Source organism: Falco rusticolus, chromosome Z (assembly GCF_015220075.1).
Source record: "Falco rusticolus isolate bFalRus1 chromosome Z, bFalRus1.pri, whole genome shotgun sequence".
NCBI classification, from domain to species: Eukaryota; Metazoa; Chordata; class Aves; order Falconiformes; family Falconidae; genus Falco; species Falco rusticolus.
In genome coordinates this window covers 75,606,161-75,624,116 of record NC_051210.1, presented here as the reverse complement: position 1 = coordinate 75,624,116, position 17,956 = coordinate 75,606,161, and the positions used below count along the sequence as shown (strand labels likewise).

At 45.3% G+C, this 17,956-nt stretch overlaps 1 protein-coding gene across 11 annotated transcripts in view; it reads left to right on the top strand.

Annotated features, from left to right (window-relative positions):
* Positions 1 to 17,956, top strand: part of CELF4 (CUGBP Elav-like family member 4) — a 722,303-nt gene that overhangs the window by 661,638 nt on the left and 42,709 nt on the right. For 5 of the 11 annotated variants that reach the window (XM_037374238.1, XM_037374240.1, XM_037374236.1 and 2 more), the window contains exons 9-11: positions 6,321 to 6,386; positions 8,050 to 8,130; positions 14,122 to 14,265. In XM_037374238.1, coding sequence (XP_037230135.1) covers positions 6,321 to 6,386; positions 8,050 to 8,130; positions 14,122 to 14,265 — 291 coding nt within the window. The remainder of the gene's footprint in view (positions 1 to 6,320; positions 6,387 to 8,049; positions 8,131 to 14,121; positions 14,266 to 17,956) is intronic. The other 6 variants (XM_037374241.1, XM_037374239.1, XM_037374246.1 and 3 more) reach the window with 3 other exon arrangements.

Genomic DNA, 17,956 nt, shown 5'->3' with positions numbered 1-17,956 from the left:
TACTCTAAGCTACTTTAATGATGCCATGTACTTCCAGTGATGATGCTGCAGCCATAATGAATGAGGTTTTTTAAGGCAGTTGTGGGAGCCTTTCCAGAGCCAAAGTATTTTCTCCTCTGATCTGGAAGAAGTTGTAAATACAAATCAGGCTCTGAGCTGATGTTTTCAGAGGCACCTGAGTTAAGACCCTGAGCTTTATTTTTAAAGGTGACGTAAACAAAGCTCCCCAAAAATACGGAGTTAGAGCACCTTAATAGCTTTTAAAACCTGACCCTGACTTACACGTTTATGGCCTTAGGCAAAAGGAGGGAAGTCTGGTCCTGACTCTGCTGTTGAACTAGTTTGTCACCTTGGCCAGCCACCTGCACCTGTCCATGTTTCTGAGTCTTCTGTGTCTTTCTTGCTTTGTCCACTGGAAGATCTTCATTGCCAGACATTAATCCTATCATGTTTTTGCACAGCACCTACTGCAGCAGGGGCCTGACTCGGGATGGGGCTTAGAGGTGGGACTATTAAGAAAATAATAATGATGATCCTGAATTCCAGGGATGAAGTACCTTAATTTTATAGTAGACCCATATATTGTTCCAAACAAGCATCTGCAATACCTGGAGATGCTACCAAAAGGGCTTTTCCAACTAACAGGATGGAGCAGAGGGCACAAATGCCCTGGATTTCTTGGCTCCTTTGATGTGTAGGGGAAGAGATAGTGGGACAATATGTCTTTGACTGAGCAGTGTCCAGCCCCTAAATGGCAAAATGAGACTATAAAACGCAGGATCAGTCTTTGTTTTCTGCCAGATCAGCACATTCTTTCTGTTATTGCAGTTATTGTTGTGTCTGAATACCTAATTAATTACAACAGTAAATGCTGGCTTCTTTAATCACAGCATCAGCTGTCTTAATCAATCTTAATAATATGGAATCTGTACTATGGCACCCATGAATTTTAATCTACATAAATTTCTTAAGACCTCTCGCAAGCTTGTTGTACAAAATGATATAATTATGGATATAGATTAGGGCTGTAGAGAGTGATTTAAATTGGATTTAAGGAGAAGGTGAATAGAGCCCTCCCACTCATTTATTTATTTATTTAAATCCTGGTCTTCGCATAGATTTTTTGTTTGCTATCACTATTTTATCTGCACTACCCCATCCCCCACCTCCCCTTGACTGAACAGCACTGCCTCCCTTTGATTGCCCACCTCCCCCATCCACTGCCCCGGAGGTGATAGTGACCAAGCTGCAGCTCCTGAGAGAGGTGCAAAATACCTCCAGGACAGTGAGAAGAATGAATAAATGAGGCAGAGCAGAAAGCTGTGCATCCAGTTGATAACATGCTTCTGCAAACCCATGCAGGGAACAGCACTGCAAAATAGAGTGAAAGAGATGGAATAAAGCATGTTTATCAGGAAACGCATAGGCAATCAGATGCAGGGAGCGACGAGGATATCGTACAGGTGTAAGGTTTGCTGAATCCTTCCACCGAAGTGAAATCCCAGGGTGTCTTAGGGATTTGTGCCAGACACTGCTTTTGTCTCTCAGAAGCACTGGGACCCTCTGATTTCAAAGAGCAGATTTCCTTGGCTTTCTCATACCTGGAGCTGGAACAGGGACACTGTCCCATACCCCCCTTTTGGGAGGCTCAGGCAGCAACCATCATCCTGTTTCCTCACCACCCCCGTGGCTTCGGTGCAGATCCTCCTGATTTACTCCCCTGACCATCACAGCAGACTCCAGCCCTCTATGCCCTACAACCATTTTCACCTGGGGCACCCATATAACAGCTCATCTTGGCCAGACACGGTAGCTGGGTTACTGGCATCTCAGGAGGGATTCTTTATAGAACATCACTTAAACCGATTTTATTTATTTTTAACAACGTGCTTCATTCTGCCACCTCCATTCTTTCTTTCTCTGACAAAAGCTAAATGTCAGGCCTAACACTAGCTGAATGCCCCTTTAAAAAGTTGGATTTAAATCTAGAGATATATCAGTAGTAAGAAAGCTTCCTGATGTTAATTTTAAAGCACTGGTATTTTATGCTGACTTGGGAAATCATCCTTGGTTTTTGGCATCAGGCAGAGGGTTTGGAAAGTGACATTAACAGATCTACTTTCTCTGAAGGACTTGGGAGTCCTTTCTTGACTTTTGCCTAATGAATAAGTGCTGCCTTTGTTAAATTTATATTTATGGCCATATAGTAGGTCATTGGCTTGTTTTATGTCTCCAGGTTTATGGAAGGTTATCTGCCATGGTCACCTTGTGGCATCTTGGCCAGGAGAGTCTTGCAAAGAAACAGTTGTATCTGAGCAGGATTTTTCCCATGGAGATATGGAAATGATCAAATTAATATAAAGGTGATGTCCAGGGATAAGGCTCTTGCCCTGAGCTGCCAAATGAAGTTACTATTAGTATCTGTTTCCACAGTACACCTTTGGTTTGCCCTGGCAAGGCCAGATCATCAGCTCCTGCAAAGTCGCGAGGCTACATGGACTTCAGTAGGGCTGACACAATTGATGGTTGTCCTATGGCCTCTCAGGAGCCTCTCTGCTTCTTTCACTTCACCAGCTGATCCTTAGCGTGTACGTTACATCACGTTTAATCCTTCATATGTCTGTATGTTGGACCTAAGATCTCCATGAGTCTGACCACAAGAAAAGCTATTTCAAATGTCATCTATGGGCACATTTGCACAGATAGTCACCAGCACATCCAAGGTCTTTTAATGATGATACAACTTAGAGATATGCTAGTTCTGGTCCAAAAGCCCCTTTGAGACACATTGCGATACCTATGTTCCTCATACAGTGTCTGCTATACCCCTACAGCTCTTACCAGCCCTTACTCAGGTATTTACCTTCTAGGCCACAGTGGGCTTGCACCCTGGCACAGACAGCATGCAGAGGAGCTGAGGTCTGTTCCCAGACCCCCATGCCCATGTTCAACTATTACTTTCAGTAACAGAGAAGACTGGCCAGCTGGATGGCGAGAACGGGTAACAGACAGGGAGCATGGTGTGTGTGAAGGCCACAGAGGTGCACATCCTGTTATGTTACATGTTATCTTGTCGAGGAATAAAGCAAACCTTCCCTCATGGTCTTCTTGTGCTGAGACACAGAAATGATTTATCTTCCCTTTGATGGGAATCACTTTGAATTTTAGCACATGGTGTGCTCAAACCTACAGTCACACATAAGGCCTGGGGCAGGTTGGCTCTGGATTGTGAGCCCCTCGTACATCTCAGCCCTCACTGAACTTCTCATGGTTCGGTAGTGTGTAGGAGGGCTGTCACTTTGTGGAACATAGCATGGCCACAACTTCCTCAAATGCCTAATTTGTGTCTTGAGATTTCTGGATTGATACCAGTCGTTGGCTTCATATGCGCTACAGCTGGGAGCGCAGGCAGTTATGCCCTTCAATAGGTTTAATTCATCTGGCAGAGTGAGCGGAGCATGAAGATATGCTCATGGCTGCCCAAACTGCCTTGGCTTCATGCCGGGGTACCCAGCCAGCCCTGGAGTCTGTGTCCCTGCATCTTCATAGGCCCTGTTGGCCAGCACAGCCACATCCACTGTACTGAAGTCACACCTTCATTAGCTGAGTAAACACACTCTTCGAGCTAAGGAAGATGAGTTTTCAGTGAGCAAAAGTCACCACATCTCTTTTTAAGAGCTACCAAATTAAAAATCCCTGCAGGTGGTGACTTACAACTGCTTTTCCCAAACAGCCAAGGTAGGGTATGAGACTACAGGTAAAACACGGAGCCCCAGGCCAAGGGGTGCTCCCCTCCCCGGCCTCCTGATGTCTGTTCCTGCAGCCCAGGGATGATTTTGACTTGCTCTTTTCAAAAGCATCTGGGGATGGTTTGGTCTGTGTTTGGGTCCTGTACGTTAGACCAGCCACCTTGCATCTTCTTTGCTTTTGAGTAAGTGATTCCCAGCTTGGAGCAAAGCTGTCTGAAACCAGGGGAGAGCATTCCCACTGGCTTTCATGTGCTGTGAGCCAAGAGGAGATTCCCTGTGTGATCTGGGGCACAAGGCAGCTTCCTGAGAAAGAAACATCACCTTAGATGTGACCCTTGCTGACAAGTTGTTAAGACTCAGGAAAATAATGAGCTCTAAAAGCTTTGAGTGGGAGGGGGAAAGGCTGCATTTAAAGGCCTGTTGTCCCAAGCACTTTAAATAAAGCATTTTTCCACTTTTAATATTTAATCTTAAAGATGAACCATGATTTTCAATGTATCTTTCCTAAGCATAATAGCTTAGTTATGATGGGCAGTTTATGGCTGCAAAGGCAGGCAACATCTCCACAGATGGGGCAAGGAGAGCAGCTCTGCAGTGAGCCAGGTGGTCCTGTTCAGGCCAGGTGGTCCTGTTCAGGACACAGACTCAGCTATAGCTAGGAGAGCGGGCCGTTCCCACGTTCCCAGCTAAGACAGGGAGTGAAGGAAAGGACCACAGTCAGATCCGTACTGCACAGTGACTTCTCCCGTATCAATGAGGAGACAGACATTGCTAATAGCATGTCAGAGAAAGAACAAGTATATTTTGATCCAGCCCCAGTTGGAAAGGAAGGAAATGCTGTGACTCTATTTCTTGAGCAGCAGAGACAATTTCTTCTTCTAGCTCTACAAACAGATGAGTGCAACCAAGGAAGGGCTTTGGGGCAGACACAGTAGATCATCTCCTCTACTGCAGACTGCAAAACCATGGATGTCTTGTAAAGATTTGTTCCCTTTACCACATGTCCCCTCATCTTCCTCAGGTGATTTCTTCTACCTGACAGTATTTGGTAGTTTTTTGGGGGTCCAAGTTATTATAACCCCTTCTCCCAAAGATACTGGTGTATCACTCAACCTTTCATGGCGAACCTAAGACAGAAATCCCACTTATTTCTTCCTGTGACTACCCCATCCTCAAAGTCCTTGTGATTCAGTAATGCCCATAATGAACAGGAACCTTCAAACCTTTAGCCAGCTAATTGGGTTTGTCCCATCAAAGTTTGGTCTCCTCACCATTCCTCGTATTTTGAGACGAAAGTGCAAGACCTTGCAAGCTTCTATCATGATCAATGGTCATCTTTGAAGTTAAGGTTCAAGGTGCTGTTTGCATCTGTAAGAAAACACTTTGTCCATGTTCCTTCAGTCTGTAACACTCATGTTTGCCAAGCTCCCTCACCTTTTGGCATTCAGTCAGTGACTCTCCTTGGACAGGTCAATGGCACCAGATTTCCCTTCAAGAGGCCCACACGTTTGCATCCTCCAAACCCTTGCCTCCAGCCACACCTCTGTGCTTGTAGGAAGGAGGAAGGTGGGACAGAAGGGGGAAAGTGGCAGCTTCCCAAGGGATCATGCTACAAGAAGTAAGAAGCTGGAGGGACTCTGTAAATGTAGAACTGTGCAGCATCAATAAATACAAATTAAACTCATAACAAGAAATGAAATATTAGGGCCAAGGTGACATTTGGACTGGAGGTTCAGCCAAGCTTTGCTTTAAATTTTTTATTGCTGCAGATAAAGAAAGAGCTTATCCAACACGTTTCTCTCTCTCTCGCTCTCTGCCTATCAACCAAAGGGGAAAAAGAAAATCTTAACTAGCTTTGGTTGCATTTGAGCTAGACTTCAAAGTTTCACAAAAATAAACAGTTTTAGGGGGGAGGAATGTACACTTGTAAAGAGAGAAAATGCACTTTGAAGCCAGCAAGAGACTGCATGCGTTACACAGAGATTCACAGCACCCTCCCTGGAGCAGACAGTGTCCCCCTCCCCTCCAAGCAGCATCTCCTCTCTCACGGGGGCTGCCTGGCAGCAACACAATCCTTCGAAGGGATGTCGGGATGGCAGGAGCCACTGCTTTGTTCTCTTCTCTTTCCTCCTGCTATGCCCCTGTTGTTTTCTGCTCTGATTGAAAGTTTCATGTGACTGTAGCTGTCACTGAGATCTGAGTTTGCACAGCACCTAGCACAGTATTAGTCCTGGCTTAAGATGAGTGCTTTTGGGAGTTTATTATTGCAATGCCAAAAATCCGCATGATCAGATGTGGGCTCCATAAATTAAGCCTGGGAAAGGAGGGGAAAGTTTTGTATGCCCTCTTCTCCAACGTCTCACAGGGTGACAGCTGGGAGGCAGAGCCCTCCTGGTCATCGCAGGGGACTCTGTGCAGTTCTATCCATAGGGTGAGCCAGCTGCTCCTCTTCTGGGACCTTCAGCCCCTGCGTCTGTCTGTCTCACACCACATATCGATAAGGGAAGAGAAAGGGAGAGTGATTATCATGCTTTAACCCCTTAAATCTTTCTCTCTCTTGTGTCTCCACAGCACAGAGCCCCACTGCAGCAGACCCCTTGCAGCAAGCCTACGCTGGAGTGCAGCAGTACGCAGGTCGTTAGTATTAACACATTCTCCCAATAAACCTTTCTCTTCTCTGAAGTCTTTAATCTCTGAACATGTTTAAGGGGGCTGGGGGAAGGGGTGTGTTTGCTGATATAGGGGTGAGCTGGGGGCCACAGATCCTCAGACTAAATTTGAACTTCTTGTGAAAACAAGCTTAAAGCCCAGGGCCTTCTCTCCCAAAAGGAGGAAACATCCTCCCTGTCCCCAGGGAAAGGCTCCCACTGACCTATGCCTCCATGCATCCTCACTGGCAGGACCAGGTCTGGTCTGCTTAGTGCAGTGCAGAAATGCAAAATCAGGCCACTGATTTGGAGGCCACTTTCTATAACAGGTTTCTTGAGTACCACAATAAGACGGGGAGACGGGAAACCAGACCCTGCAGAGCCACTGCTGCTGTGCCTGGGCAGGTCTGCACATACCCATATTTTTGGGTGTATCTGCACTGGCCATACCCCAGCCAGTTAGTTTGAGGCTTGCTTAGAAGCTACACAGACATACTCCTGACTTCAGACATACTCCTGGCTTCCCAGAAGCTTTCTCCACAGCTCCCAACAGGTCAGCCTCCACTCGCATCACACCACATGTATGCCAAGCAGCTCCTTTGCAGTTGATGGACTGACACCAGCCAAAGTGACCTGGTGCAGACCATGACCCCGCTGTGTTCAGCCTCCCCTTGCGAGGTGTCCATGGCCAACGTTGCGAGGAAGCTGCCACCCCAAAGTCATTATTTCCTGTGGTAACTGGAGCGATCATGGGCTCCTGCTGAGGAATGGCTATTATCTCATGTCAGCGCTGTATCTGGCAACTTAATTTAATTCTCCATGTAGGGCTTCATTTGCTGGTGTTTTAGTTATTGTCATTTATTGCTTGTGAGGTTTGATAGATGGGAAGCAGCACAACCCTTTGAGCTGTTAATTAACCCCTCTGCACACACATGGCCCCTATCCCACTCTCTCTGGGCTCGCGGGCGACCTGTACTCTGTATTTTTAGCAGCAAGGCACATCATCTGCCATCTGTGGTACTGAATGGCTCCCCTTGTCTGCTTGGTGGGGGAGCTGAGGTGGGGAAAATCATTTAATTGCCGCACACTGTTTCCACTGTGTTTGTGTGCGAGAGAGGAAAAATCCATGGACATGAAAGAAAATGTATACCTGAAGAGTGTATGTGCAACTGTGCCTATACAGTGTGTGGGCATATGAAGGTTAGAGTAAGGGGAGAAACACGCATGTAAACTGTTTTTATAAGCATGTGAATTAATCAGGGTGGAAGAGACACTACACAGGGAAACACATGCAGGCACTCTGCACATGGCTGGCAGCATGGGCATCAATATGCTGAGCTTGTGAATGAACGTGTTTGCAGTACAGCCTGGGGAGGTTATGCACCTCTGCTGGGAGAAGTCCCAACATAAACCCCCACTGACACCACGTGGCTGTCCCCAGTGTCACTGTTGATGAAGATGAAGGGAGGGTGAGTGCTCAGGGCCATGTGGCACCTCCTGAAGCCATCTCAGGCTGCACAAGATGGTCCTTCACAGAGCCAAAATGCAGGGGGAAAGCTCACCTTTAGCTTGGTATGATGGTTTGCAGTGAACACTCCTTGCTTCCCAGCACTGAAACCTGTTCTTCTTCTCTCCTTTTCCCTCCCCTACAGCTGCTTATCCTGCTGCTTATGGCCAGATTAGCCAAGCGTTCCCACAGCCACCTCCCATGATCCCACAGCAACAGAGAGAAGGTGAGTAAATGAGCTGTCCTCCTTTCTGGCATCAGCACACCATCCCCACCACATTGATTCCCCTCCTCATGCACCTAGAGAGTGCCCATTAAACAGACAATTGCTTTGAATCCCTGGTCCACTGAGTCCTTTCTCTATTCCTGTGTGTGGTGTGGCATCACTGGTACTAAGGGTAGTATGCAGAATCATCCTTATGGAGAAATGCTGCTGAGATCTTCTCAGTCCCCAGGGAGGGGAGCATGCTGATGTGCATGAGCCATGGAAAGACCTGTTAGCAGCACAGACAATAATGTCCAGGGCCATCTGTGTTCAGGATGAGCAACACGAATGTAGATAAAAATGCAATTGCACTGGAATAAAGAATTTAATAGGAAACAAAGCACTGGTGGCCCTTCATTAGAAGCCAGAAACATGATTTCAGATACCTGCTATTTAGAGGAGCTGATCTAGTCCTTTTAGCCTCCTTTGATAGCCTGGAAATGGAAATCAGGCCTTTCAGACTACAGTCTCTATATCAGGACGAGATGACTCATGTAGTAAAAGTACCCATTTCTTTACATTGACTATAAGAGGAGCCTGGGTTTTCTAAGTCTGCAGGACTGGATAGCTTCACTTGACTAATGAAAAGTAAGAAGAGGTGAATCTCTTACTGTTCATATAAGTGTTTTGGGAGACAACCATGCCATGTAATGTTCCCTTTACAGTCAGCGGGTAGCAGTGGGTTCCTGAGAGGCAACCCCCTCAGGTAGTCCCAATTGTCCTCCAAGGAGTCCACTGATCCCTTTTGACAAGAAGAGGGGACTGCTTGCCAAAGTGAAGCATTTAATTCAGGTGCCTCAGCCTAGTGTAGACACCCTCATTTTAAATAATTACATTTCAACTTTTATCCTCTATTATATCACTAATTCAGATATATTCTATGTTATACATGTTATTATATATCTATAATGACATTTAATATTTTAATATAGTGTAACAGTCAGGATGAAATGAGTTCAAGATGACACTATCAAACTGAACTATTCTGATGGCTTAGAACTACATTGGGGGAGAAATCTCATTTTGTAAGAAAATTAAAAATGTTGGCATTTCGATCTAATTTGGAATTAATTTTTTTCTGATGTCAGAATTTCCTGGGGAACACAACTTCAAGCTCCTGATTAGCTCTAGTACATGTTCCTGCTGTGAGAACAGATGCACAGACCTAACGTATCATTACAGAGATGTTTCCCCCATGCTGAAGGACTTTGCTTTTTATTACTTACTGGGGCTAGATTAAGCACAGGACAAAATGGCGAGCAGATCATTGCTCAGCATAGCACGGTGCCGGGAACCATCAGAAGCAAGGGATAGTCATTGTGCACACTTTAAAGACCCGCTGCCCAAAGCTCCCTGTGTTCACAAAGCATGGTGTGTCTCTGTGGGTTGAGGGTGAGTGTCACCCAGTGGACAAGTTATCTCATAACTCCTCACTCCTTTCAATAAGCAGCTGTTATTGAGGATGGTTGGGGGCCAGATACAGAGGATGAACCACCAGCCCAGTACAGGCTGCTGTTCCCAGTGTCCTCCATTTTCCTGCAGTGTTTAGATGCTCTAACTTTCTCTGCTACTTGCTAAAGGAATAATCTCTACTGTATGACATTCCCTTTTAGCAGAGGGTCAAGACCTTTAAGCACCTCTAACCTTTAACAGGAAAACGCAGCAAGGGGGAATTCTAATAGTAACAATAATAACCCTCAGTGCTGAGAAGAGTACGTTACGTTTGTAAGAACGTTCACAAACATCGATTCATTAATGAACCACCCCTACAGCAGCAATAACATGAATGATCACATTGTTAATAACAATGCTAACCCTCCACTCCTGGATCCTGGTTGGACAACAAGCCCAGACCCACTTGGCTGCTGCAACATTCCTGTAGAGATCAGTCATTACTTTCACATGAGTGCTGAGGCTGCTGGCAGCTGACGAGGTGCATGGGGTGGAACAGATCCAAAACAATCAAAGCTAGAGATGAAGTCTGGTTTCAGTCCATGCCAGCCAGGCAAAACTTGGGTGTAATTTTAAGTTTATATGGTGTTACTCATCTTGACATAGTTTCTGAAACCCAGAAGTACACTTAGATATTAAAATAAAGTGATGCAGGCTCGTGACTCTCACCTTCCCTGTACTCAAACATGCTGCGGACTGAATAGCCAGCAGGTGCAGAAAAGGCAATGAAGTTCCAGCCTCTGAGTATTTTCTGTAGAGGTGAGGTGTGCAGCTGACCAAAGGGCTGCAGGCTTACATACAGCCTTATGGGACAGCCCATTTTTAATTACTGTTGGAAGACCAGTCTAGTCACAGCCTTTCCTTATGACACTGATCGCCGGTGTTGGGCGTGCAACAATAGATAGATGATGTCATCACAGGTAACATGGGGTTTACTCTTGTTAACAGTGGACGCCCAGAGATAGGTTGGGTCTGCGCCTGTCCTCATGCTAGAAAACTAACAATGAGATGGAGGGTGAAGAGGTGGTCAGAGCAATGGCTTAGCAGCTCAAGTCCAACAAAGCCAAATCAACACGGACACACCACAGAGTTCTCTATCATGTGCTTTTGTGGCCTCAGTCACAGGTTTCTCTATTACCCAGCATGGTTTGCCTTTAATTTATAGACCACTCATAAACTGTGCATGCCTTAGAACTTTTCTTTCCTTTTGTCTGAATCAAGGCTATCTATGCTTCTTGTGTACAAATGAAGAGAAATATCTACAACTTAAAGCCATAAAACCAAGAGCCACGGTAGGTGTCAGGGTAGAAATGACCCTTGATGCTCTTCTCATAATGTGTCGTGAGGGTTAGAATTTGAGCTGACTTACAGCACTTTTGAAAACCAAAGTGAAGTGTGTGGTAAATAATTTTAGTACTGTATCCAGTCCTGAACTGCCAAGTATACTGATGTCTGATTATCCATTAGCTCAGTCCAAAACAAGACCTTTCGCTCAAGCAAGACAGTTGGAATCTTCACAAAGGTTTTGCCATACCAGCTGTGATCTTCCTCTGGATCCAGTTATCCTGAGTCCTTTAAAACTCATTGCATGTGTGTGCTGAGAAATAACTTAGCTTTTCATAGTATTCTGAGCTGAACAATTCATATTTCTTCATATTTCTTAAAATATGCACACATATACGAAGAAGTGGCATACACATAAACACATAGTCTTTCATGGAGTGTCCAGATTAACTTGACTCAGGCCAAAAAAATCCAACAAGGTAGAAAGGCTGAGGCAGACAGATCTTGTTTTGTGAACTCCTTTACCAAGGAGTCTCACTGTGATAGGTAACCTAGAGATGGATGTATTTAACAAGAAATTGCTTGTTAAATTCTAATGGCAGAGTTTTCACAATTAAGGATAGCAAAAAATACCAAATTACCCCAAGCTGTTTCTCAGGAGCAAGTGGAGTTTTCAGCATTGGAAATTAGCAAAAAGCCTCTGAAGATGTGAACAGAGTATGGCCTTCATTGTCTTAGTCGGTATTGGAAGACGCTGCATGGATCTCTCAGCCACCTTTCAAAGCTGAACTGAGCTTTGGGGATGGTCTCTGCTTTTTCACATCCTTCCTGGTCTCTTCCCCTTGGTCTCTGAGCAGTGTGAGACAAAGCTGATTTCAAGGTGAACTAAGGGTTGTTCTCTTCTTGAGACCAACCTCTAAACCTTGTGTAGATGAAGTTGCATGCCTCCTGTCTGCCTTATGCCTTAGTAGGTGTTTCTCAGCACATGCAGGCAGTATCCCTACTCATGCAGAACACATCCAAGACCCCAGGAAATGCAGCTGGTATTATGAAATGATTTGCCAGTTTTACAGAGCAAACTGCTGGCTCTGGTGATGTCAATGGGAATTTTGCCACTAACTGCAGCAAAGCCAAGATTTTACCCATTCTATTATAATGTGAATCTCAAATCCCACAACAGAAATGCTCTGGGGCATGTTCAGATGAAGGAATGAATTTTTCCCTGCTATTCTGGACCATGGTCTTCTCCTGGGTAGAATTTCCTCAATTCTAACAGACAGCTAAGAGGGTCGGTGTTTGTTTAACACTTTCAGACTGTTTCATGTCTAGTTTATTGTGCCAGTAACTCCACATTGTGTGGAAATGAACTGCAGCAAGGAGTGGAGAAGGGATAGTTGCTCAGTGAGGGGACTAAGGAAGAGGCAGACGGGAGGTGGAGGGAAGATAGAAAAGCTTGGCATGAAATAGGGGAGCATCATTGTGGGCCACTGAGGTTCAAAAGTAATTTAGCTAAGCAGATGACCGGGTGCCTAATTAGCTAATTATCCCACCATACCGCTATCCCCCCCATTTGGAAGAAACCCTGTTACCATCCTCATGACCTCTAGGAAATGCACAAGATGCAAAGGATCAGCTGTTCCTTCATGACAGTCCTTTTAGCAAATTAGTGGGGAAAATTGTGCTTAGCAAATATTCATTAGGGCTTCATTTTCCATTAATCCAAAAGGAAATGTGGAGAGCCTGTGACTTCAATCACGCTGAGGCCCAGGAATTTTAATGAGCTTTAAATGGGCATCTGTCAGAATCCTGACTTCGCCGTACTTCTCCTGCCAGCCAGGGGGATGAGTAATGGCTAATAAAAGGTGGGAGCATCTAGGCGAACTTCTCTCCCTAACAGGAAAGGCAAAGTTGTAATTTGCTGTGTTATGACACCGTAATTATGCCCTGATGAAGAAAATGAGAATATTAAAAACTCTTTCCTTCTCCACACTGTGACCTGGAAGTCAGTTGGGGAAAGCAGGCCAAGTCAGGTCACAGGGTTGTAGGTTGTAGGTACATGGGCTGTAGGGAAAGGGGAAACCCTCCTTCCCTCTGTCCTCTTATCTTTGCTGCAAGAAACACACAGTGTACCCCCTTCACCTCAACCTCCCTGAGCAAAGCAGAGCCGGAGTTACCTGTCAAGATCACCTTTGGAAATAAGACCATGAAAAAACACAGTCCCTGCCTCCTCAGACTATACAGTTCCCTACTAGTGAACCTTGGAAAGGGTTCATATGTCAGAGGGTTTTTTTTCAACAAAACCACTTGGATACACCTGTTCCCTTTTGACATTTGTTCAAGTCTGTACATGATTAAAAATAAAACTCAAATTGAAAAGTTTCATTCTAGGCTATGTGACCAGAGGCAGATTCTCTGCCTTCTGCCCCAAAATGCAATTTCAACAGAACATTTTCTGAGGGTCTCTGCTTTAACAAAACTGCATATTCTAACTAAATATTCCTTTCTAGATATTTTTCCAAGCAGCCTCTGAAATCTGTAAGAGTATATGTTATAACATTGAGGCAAAAAAAGGGCAATTCCTCTTGTCTAGTAATATGGATTGAAATCCATCTGTATTCTTTCTTGCAGAACCCTCTAGAATGGGGGACATAGCCAGACAGTCCAGATGGGGGAGAGTCTTCAGGCTGAGTCAAGCTGTGGGGTTGAATATAAAATGCTACAAAACAAAATAAGCCTGTGGGTTTGTGCATAACTTTCTCTTTGTTATCACAGTCCTCACACAGATACAACAAGCATAACGAAGCTTCTACATGCAGACACTAAGAAGAGGCAAGGGTTAGCATGGGTCACCTAAGACTTTACAGATTAAAGGAGATTATGAGGAGCAAAGAAAAACTATGAACCACATTCTTTCACTCTTTTTGTTCTTTTTCCTCCATTCTGTCTTTCCTTGGCCACATGTGCTGCTGCGTTCCTCTGCCTCCAGATTTTATCCTGGTGTCTGTCCTGGGAAAGTTAATGAAGTTAGTATAGCCTCTAGGTGACTTTCTGAGCTCCTGGTCTTCTGCTTTGTCCATTCCTCTGAGAGTCTACAGACTGCGTCCTCGAGGTGACCCTTCACCAGTCAGACAGAGGGAATGCCAAAGTAAAGCTCCACCATGTGCTTTCTCATATCCTATTTCTCTCCATTCATGGGTCTTCTTTTTCTCTTGATAGGACCAGAGGGCTGTAACCTGTTTATCTACCATCTGCCCCAGGAGTTTGGGGATGCTGAGCTGATGCAGATGTTCCTGCCTTTCGGTAATGTCATCTCCTCGAAAGTGTTTGTGGATCGGGCGACAAACCAAAGTAAATGCTTTGGTGGGTAAAGATAACAAAACAATTAGATTCATCCAGGAAAGGGCTTTCTCTGAATACTTTACCTTTCAAACTGCTTTCTTTCTGCTTAAGCTTTATGATTTCTCTCAATTTACTCCTGTCAATACTTTCCCTCTTTCCTTTTTCTCTCCTAATTGTCTCATGCTCAGAGTTGTGTGTGCTGCTTAGAGGTGAAGGTTTGGCATCTCACCAGCCACCGGGTGCTGCAGCTGCTGGTGGTGGGGTGGACAATATCCCCCCTTTGAAGGGGAGGTGGGAAGGGTGCAGAAAAGACTAAAGCACCTGGAGCAAAATGGAGAAGGTTGGGGGAGTAGGTGAAATGCTGACAGGGTCAGCAGCATGAGCATGTGGCAGAAGGGGAAATTTTGTACCTAAGGAAAAGGAAAAACAGGACATGGGGCTGAAGGGAAGGCAGAGCTGTGGGGGCAGCTTTCCAGCAGCTGTGATGCATTAGACTGTAAGGGGTCAAGGGCTGAACATCAGCTGAAAACCTGCTTTTCTGGGGGGGTGGCTGCTTGGTGGACCGCAGGCAGCCATGCTCTGAGCCCGCTGGACCCAAGCCAGTGCCACAGCAGATGGAGACAGACCAAGCTAACCCTGTGCCTCAGCTGAAAGGCCATGCTCAGAGGCTGGGTTTGAAAGCTGCACCGTGCTCACACAGCTCTGGCCTTGCTGCTGGCTCAACCCCACCAGCTGGAGCATGGAAAGAGCACAGCCTCAGCTGCTTGTGAGCCACCAGCTAGGGACACCCTGAGCTGCACCCACAACGGGAGGGCTCAGCCTGCCGACCACCATGTGGTGAGGCGTGCATGGTGTCTCAGTGGGATCCTGCTGCTTGCAAAGCCGTGCCTGTGAAGGATCCCTCCTGGCAGTGCAGCGGCATGCAGACCCTGCCACATTTGATCCCATCCCAACTGGCCGACAGGGGATCTCCCCCATCCATGTGCCCACAACTGGGATGTGTAATTTCTGGTTCTCCACCATCTTGCACTCTTTGCAGACCTTCCCTGAGAAGTGCAATGGGACAAACTACTGCCTTTCTTTTCCTGTTACTTGCAGCTGATCTGGACTCTGTCTCTCAAGCAAACCTCCAGAGTTAACACTTACTGAAGTTTCATTTGATTTCAAAGCCACTCTCAGTCTCCACACTATGCTTCCCCTCCATGCTGCCTTCCCTTTTCTTCTCCTGGACAGCCACCTCCCAAAACTCTTACTTCATCCCTTCCTAGCTATGGTGCATGTCAGACAGTACTTCCAAGATTTTCATGCTCCTTTTCTTTGCACAGTTCCTCCTGCCCATCCACAGAGGGTCTGAACAGGGTTTTTTTCCACCTTTAATTGAAGGAGCTCTGTCCTCTGATGTGAGAGGGCACAGCATTCTCCTTCACCAGCAGTCACTGGGTTGCTGTACTCTCAAGTACTAGAGGAATGGAGGACAAAGAGTTTGGTGTGAAGAGGCAGTTGGAAATTCAAATGAGAAATGATGAATTAGTCCCATTCCCTCCAGAGAGCACCTGCTTTTTAGAGCTTTAACCATATAAAAGCTCATAACAAGATGAGCAGACCAGCACAGCTGTAGGTGACATTGAAAACTAATGCTTCAATGATATTCACAAGTTAGAAACGGACCTTTGGCAATGAAATTGCCATTACTATCATAAATATTTAGGGAGCTACTGAGCCGGGTTCTCCACATACTGACAGGTGAGAAGACCAAAGGTAAATGGAGAAACGAGCTGAAAATGAAGTCCAATAAGGGAGAGTATCTTCTGGAAGGGTATTCACCTTGTCCCCTCTCAGCTGAAAGGCTTTCTGGCTACAAGGCTACATGGGGATAGCAACACATACCCACTTTGTGGGGCAGGCTTATGGGGCTACCTTTATTGCTGTTTCCAAGGTACTGTGAGATCATGGTTGATAACTGAGCAGGAACTGAGGGATCTGAGCAGAAATTTTTCCTGACATTGAGTCTTACTGGGGGAAACTAAACATCAGCTTGTTTGATGAAGTGAACGCCAAAACCAATGGTGGGATATTCCAGCCTGAAAGCAGGAAGGTGTCCTTTGGATGTGTCAACTCAATCACAGAGGCAAGCAAAGGCAGGTATTAGACATTGCTAGTGGATCTTACTCACCTTGCATTAGCTTCTGAAACACAAATATCCAGTCAGGTTTGGGCCCCAAATGTCAAGCCCCAGTTTTCTCTGGCTTTAACTTACTTTCCCATAGACCTGAGTGCCTGCTGTGACTATTGGTCTCAGACAAACGTGTTAACTATGCTGCCATGTGCACCACCTCCAGAAGGATAGAAATAACAAAAGTCCAGGTAGATAATAATCACAGGTATGTCACGCTGTTCTTCAAAACCTCCCACCCTGGTGACCTTCAACTTTAAAGTGATATAAAAATGTAGAGGGTATGACAGAAAATCAGGCCTTTCATTTGTTTTGCTAAGTCCACTGAAGCTGGCAGTGATTATAATTTTTTGTTCAGAAAGTCAGTTTAAAAAAAAAATAAATAAATTACTTTTTCCTGAAGGAAAAGAACGGATTTTTTTAAACTTTGAAAGTAAGAAAACTTTCCTTTTCTTTTTAAACATTTCCCAAAACTCAACATGTAAAAACATAGCATTTGCATTCTGTTGCGCTGTTTTTTTAACCCAGCTAGAGCTCTCCAACTGATAGCCTGGGGGGACAATTCTGTCTGGCCCCAGAAAGATATTCCACCATTATATGACCTTTTAAAATGTATCTGCTATGCAGATCCCAAGTAAATTGCTGTAACAGAGTCTAGCCCCAGGTTGTCAAGAAATTGTCAAGAAGTCCTGCTTTAGACAAACTTAAAAAATTATATGGAGGAAAACATCACTGTGTTTTTTTCCACAGAAACAGAAAATACTTAATTTGCTCTTCTTGTCTCACTGTGAACTACCTGCAAGCAGCTGGCACCAATGCGCAAGGTCAGCATCTCAAAACAGGACTTTTATTCTTCCCCTTTGGCTCTGAATTCTGCCCTACCTATTCAGCACACAGTTATCTCCTTTGACTGCCACTGGCAGGTTATGTGTAGAGGCAGTCACAGAGGTTAGGAAGGAAAGAGAGATCAGCCACAGCTTTCGTACTGGTTTCTGGAGTCCATGACCTGCAGAGAACCACTAGCACCTGCACACCGCTGAAGAAAACCATGCCGTGTCATGAAGCCTTTGACTTGCCCAGTTCAGAGACCGCTGGCTCATGGCTGACAAGGATCAGCAAAGAATGCAGCTACAGCAAACACCAATCTCACGTGTTAAGTGTGACAGCGCTCAAATACATCTATTTTTTCCTAGCAGGACTGCTGATGTAGTGTGTAAGACTGCTGAGAAACAACCCTGATTTCTCACTGAAAAAAAGTGATTTAAATTAGGAGGCTTCTTTGTCTTCGACTTTTCTTCTGCTGCACACATCCAGGCTATACCCAATGCTTCGTTTTCTCTTCCAACTTTTCTCAAAACTTGGCTTTTATTTTCTCCATTGTCCTAATGCAGCTGTAACATGGCCAAATGCAAACCACAATTCTCTTCCCCCTCACCGACAACCTTTCCATCCCCCTGGCCTGAGCTTACCATCACACCAACCAATATCAGCATCTCCTTGGTTTCTCCTCAGGTGTTGCCTTGTCTGCCCTCTTGTATT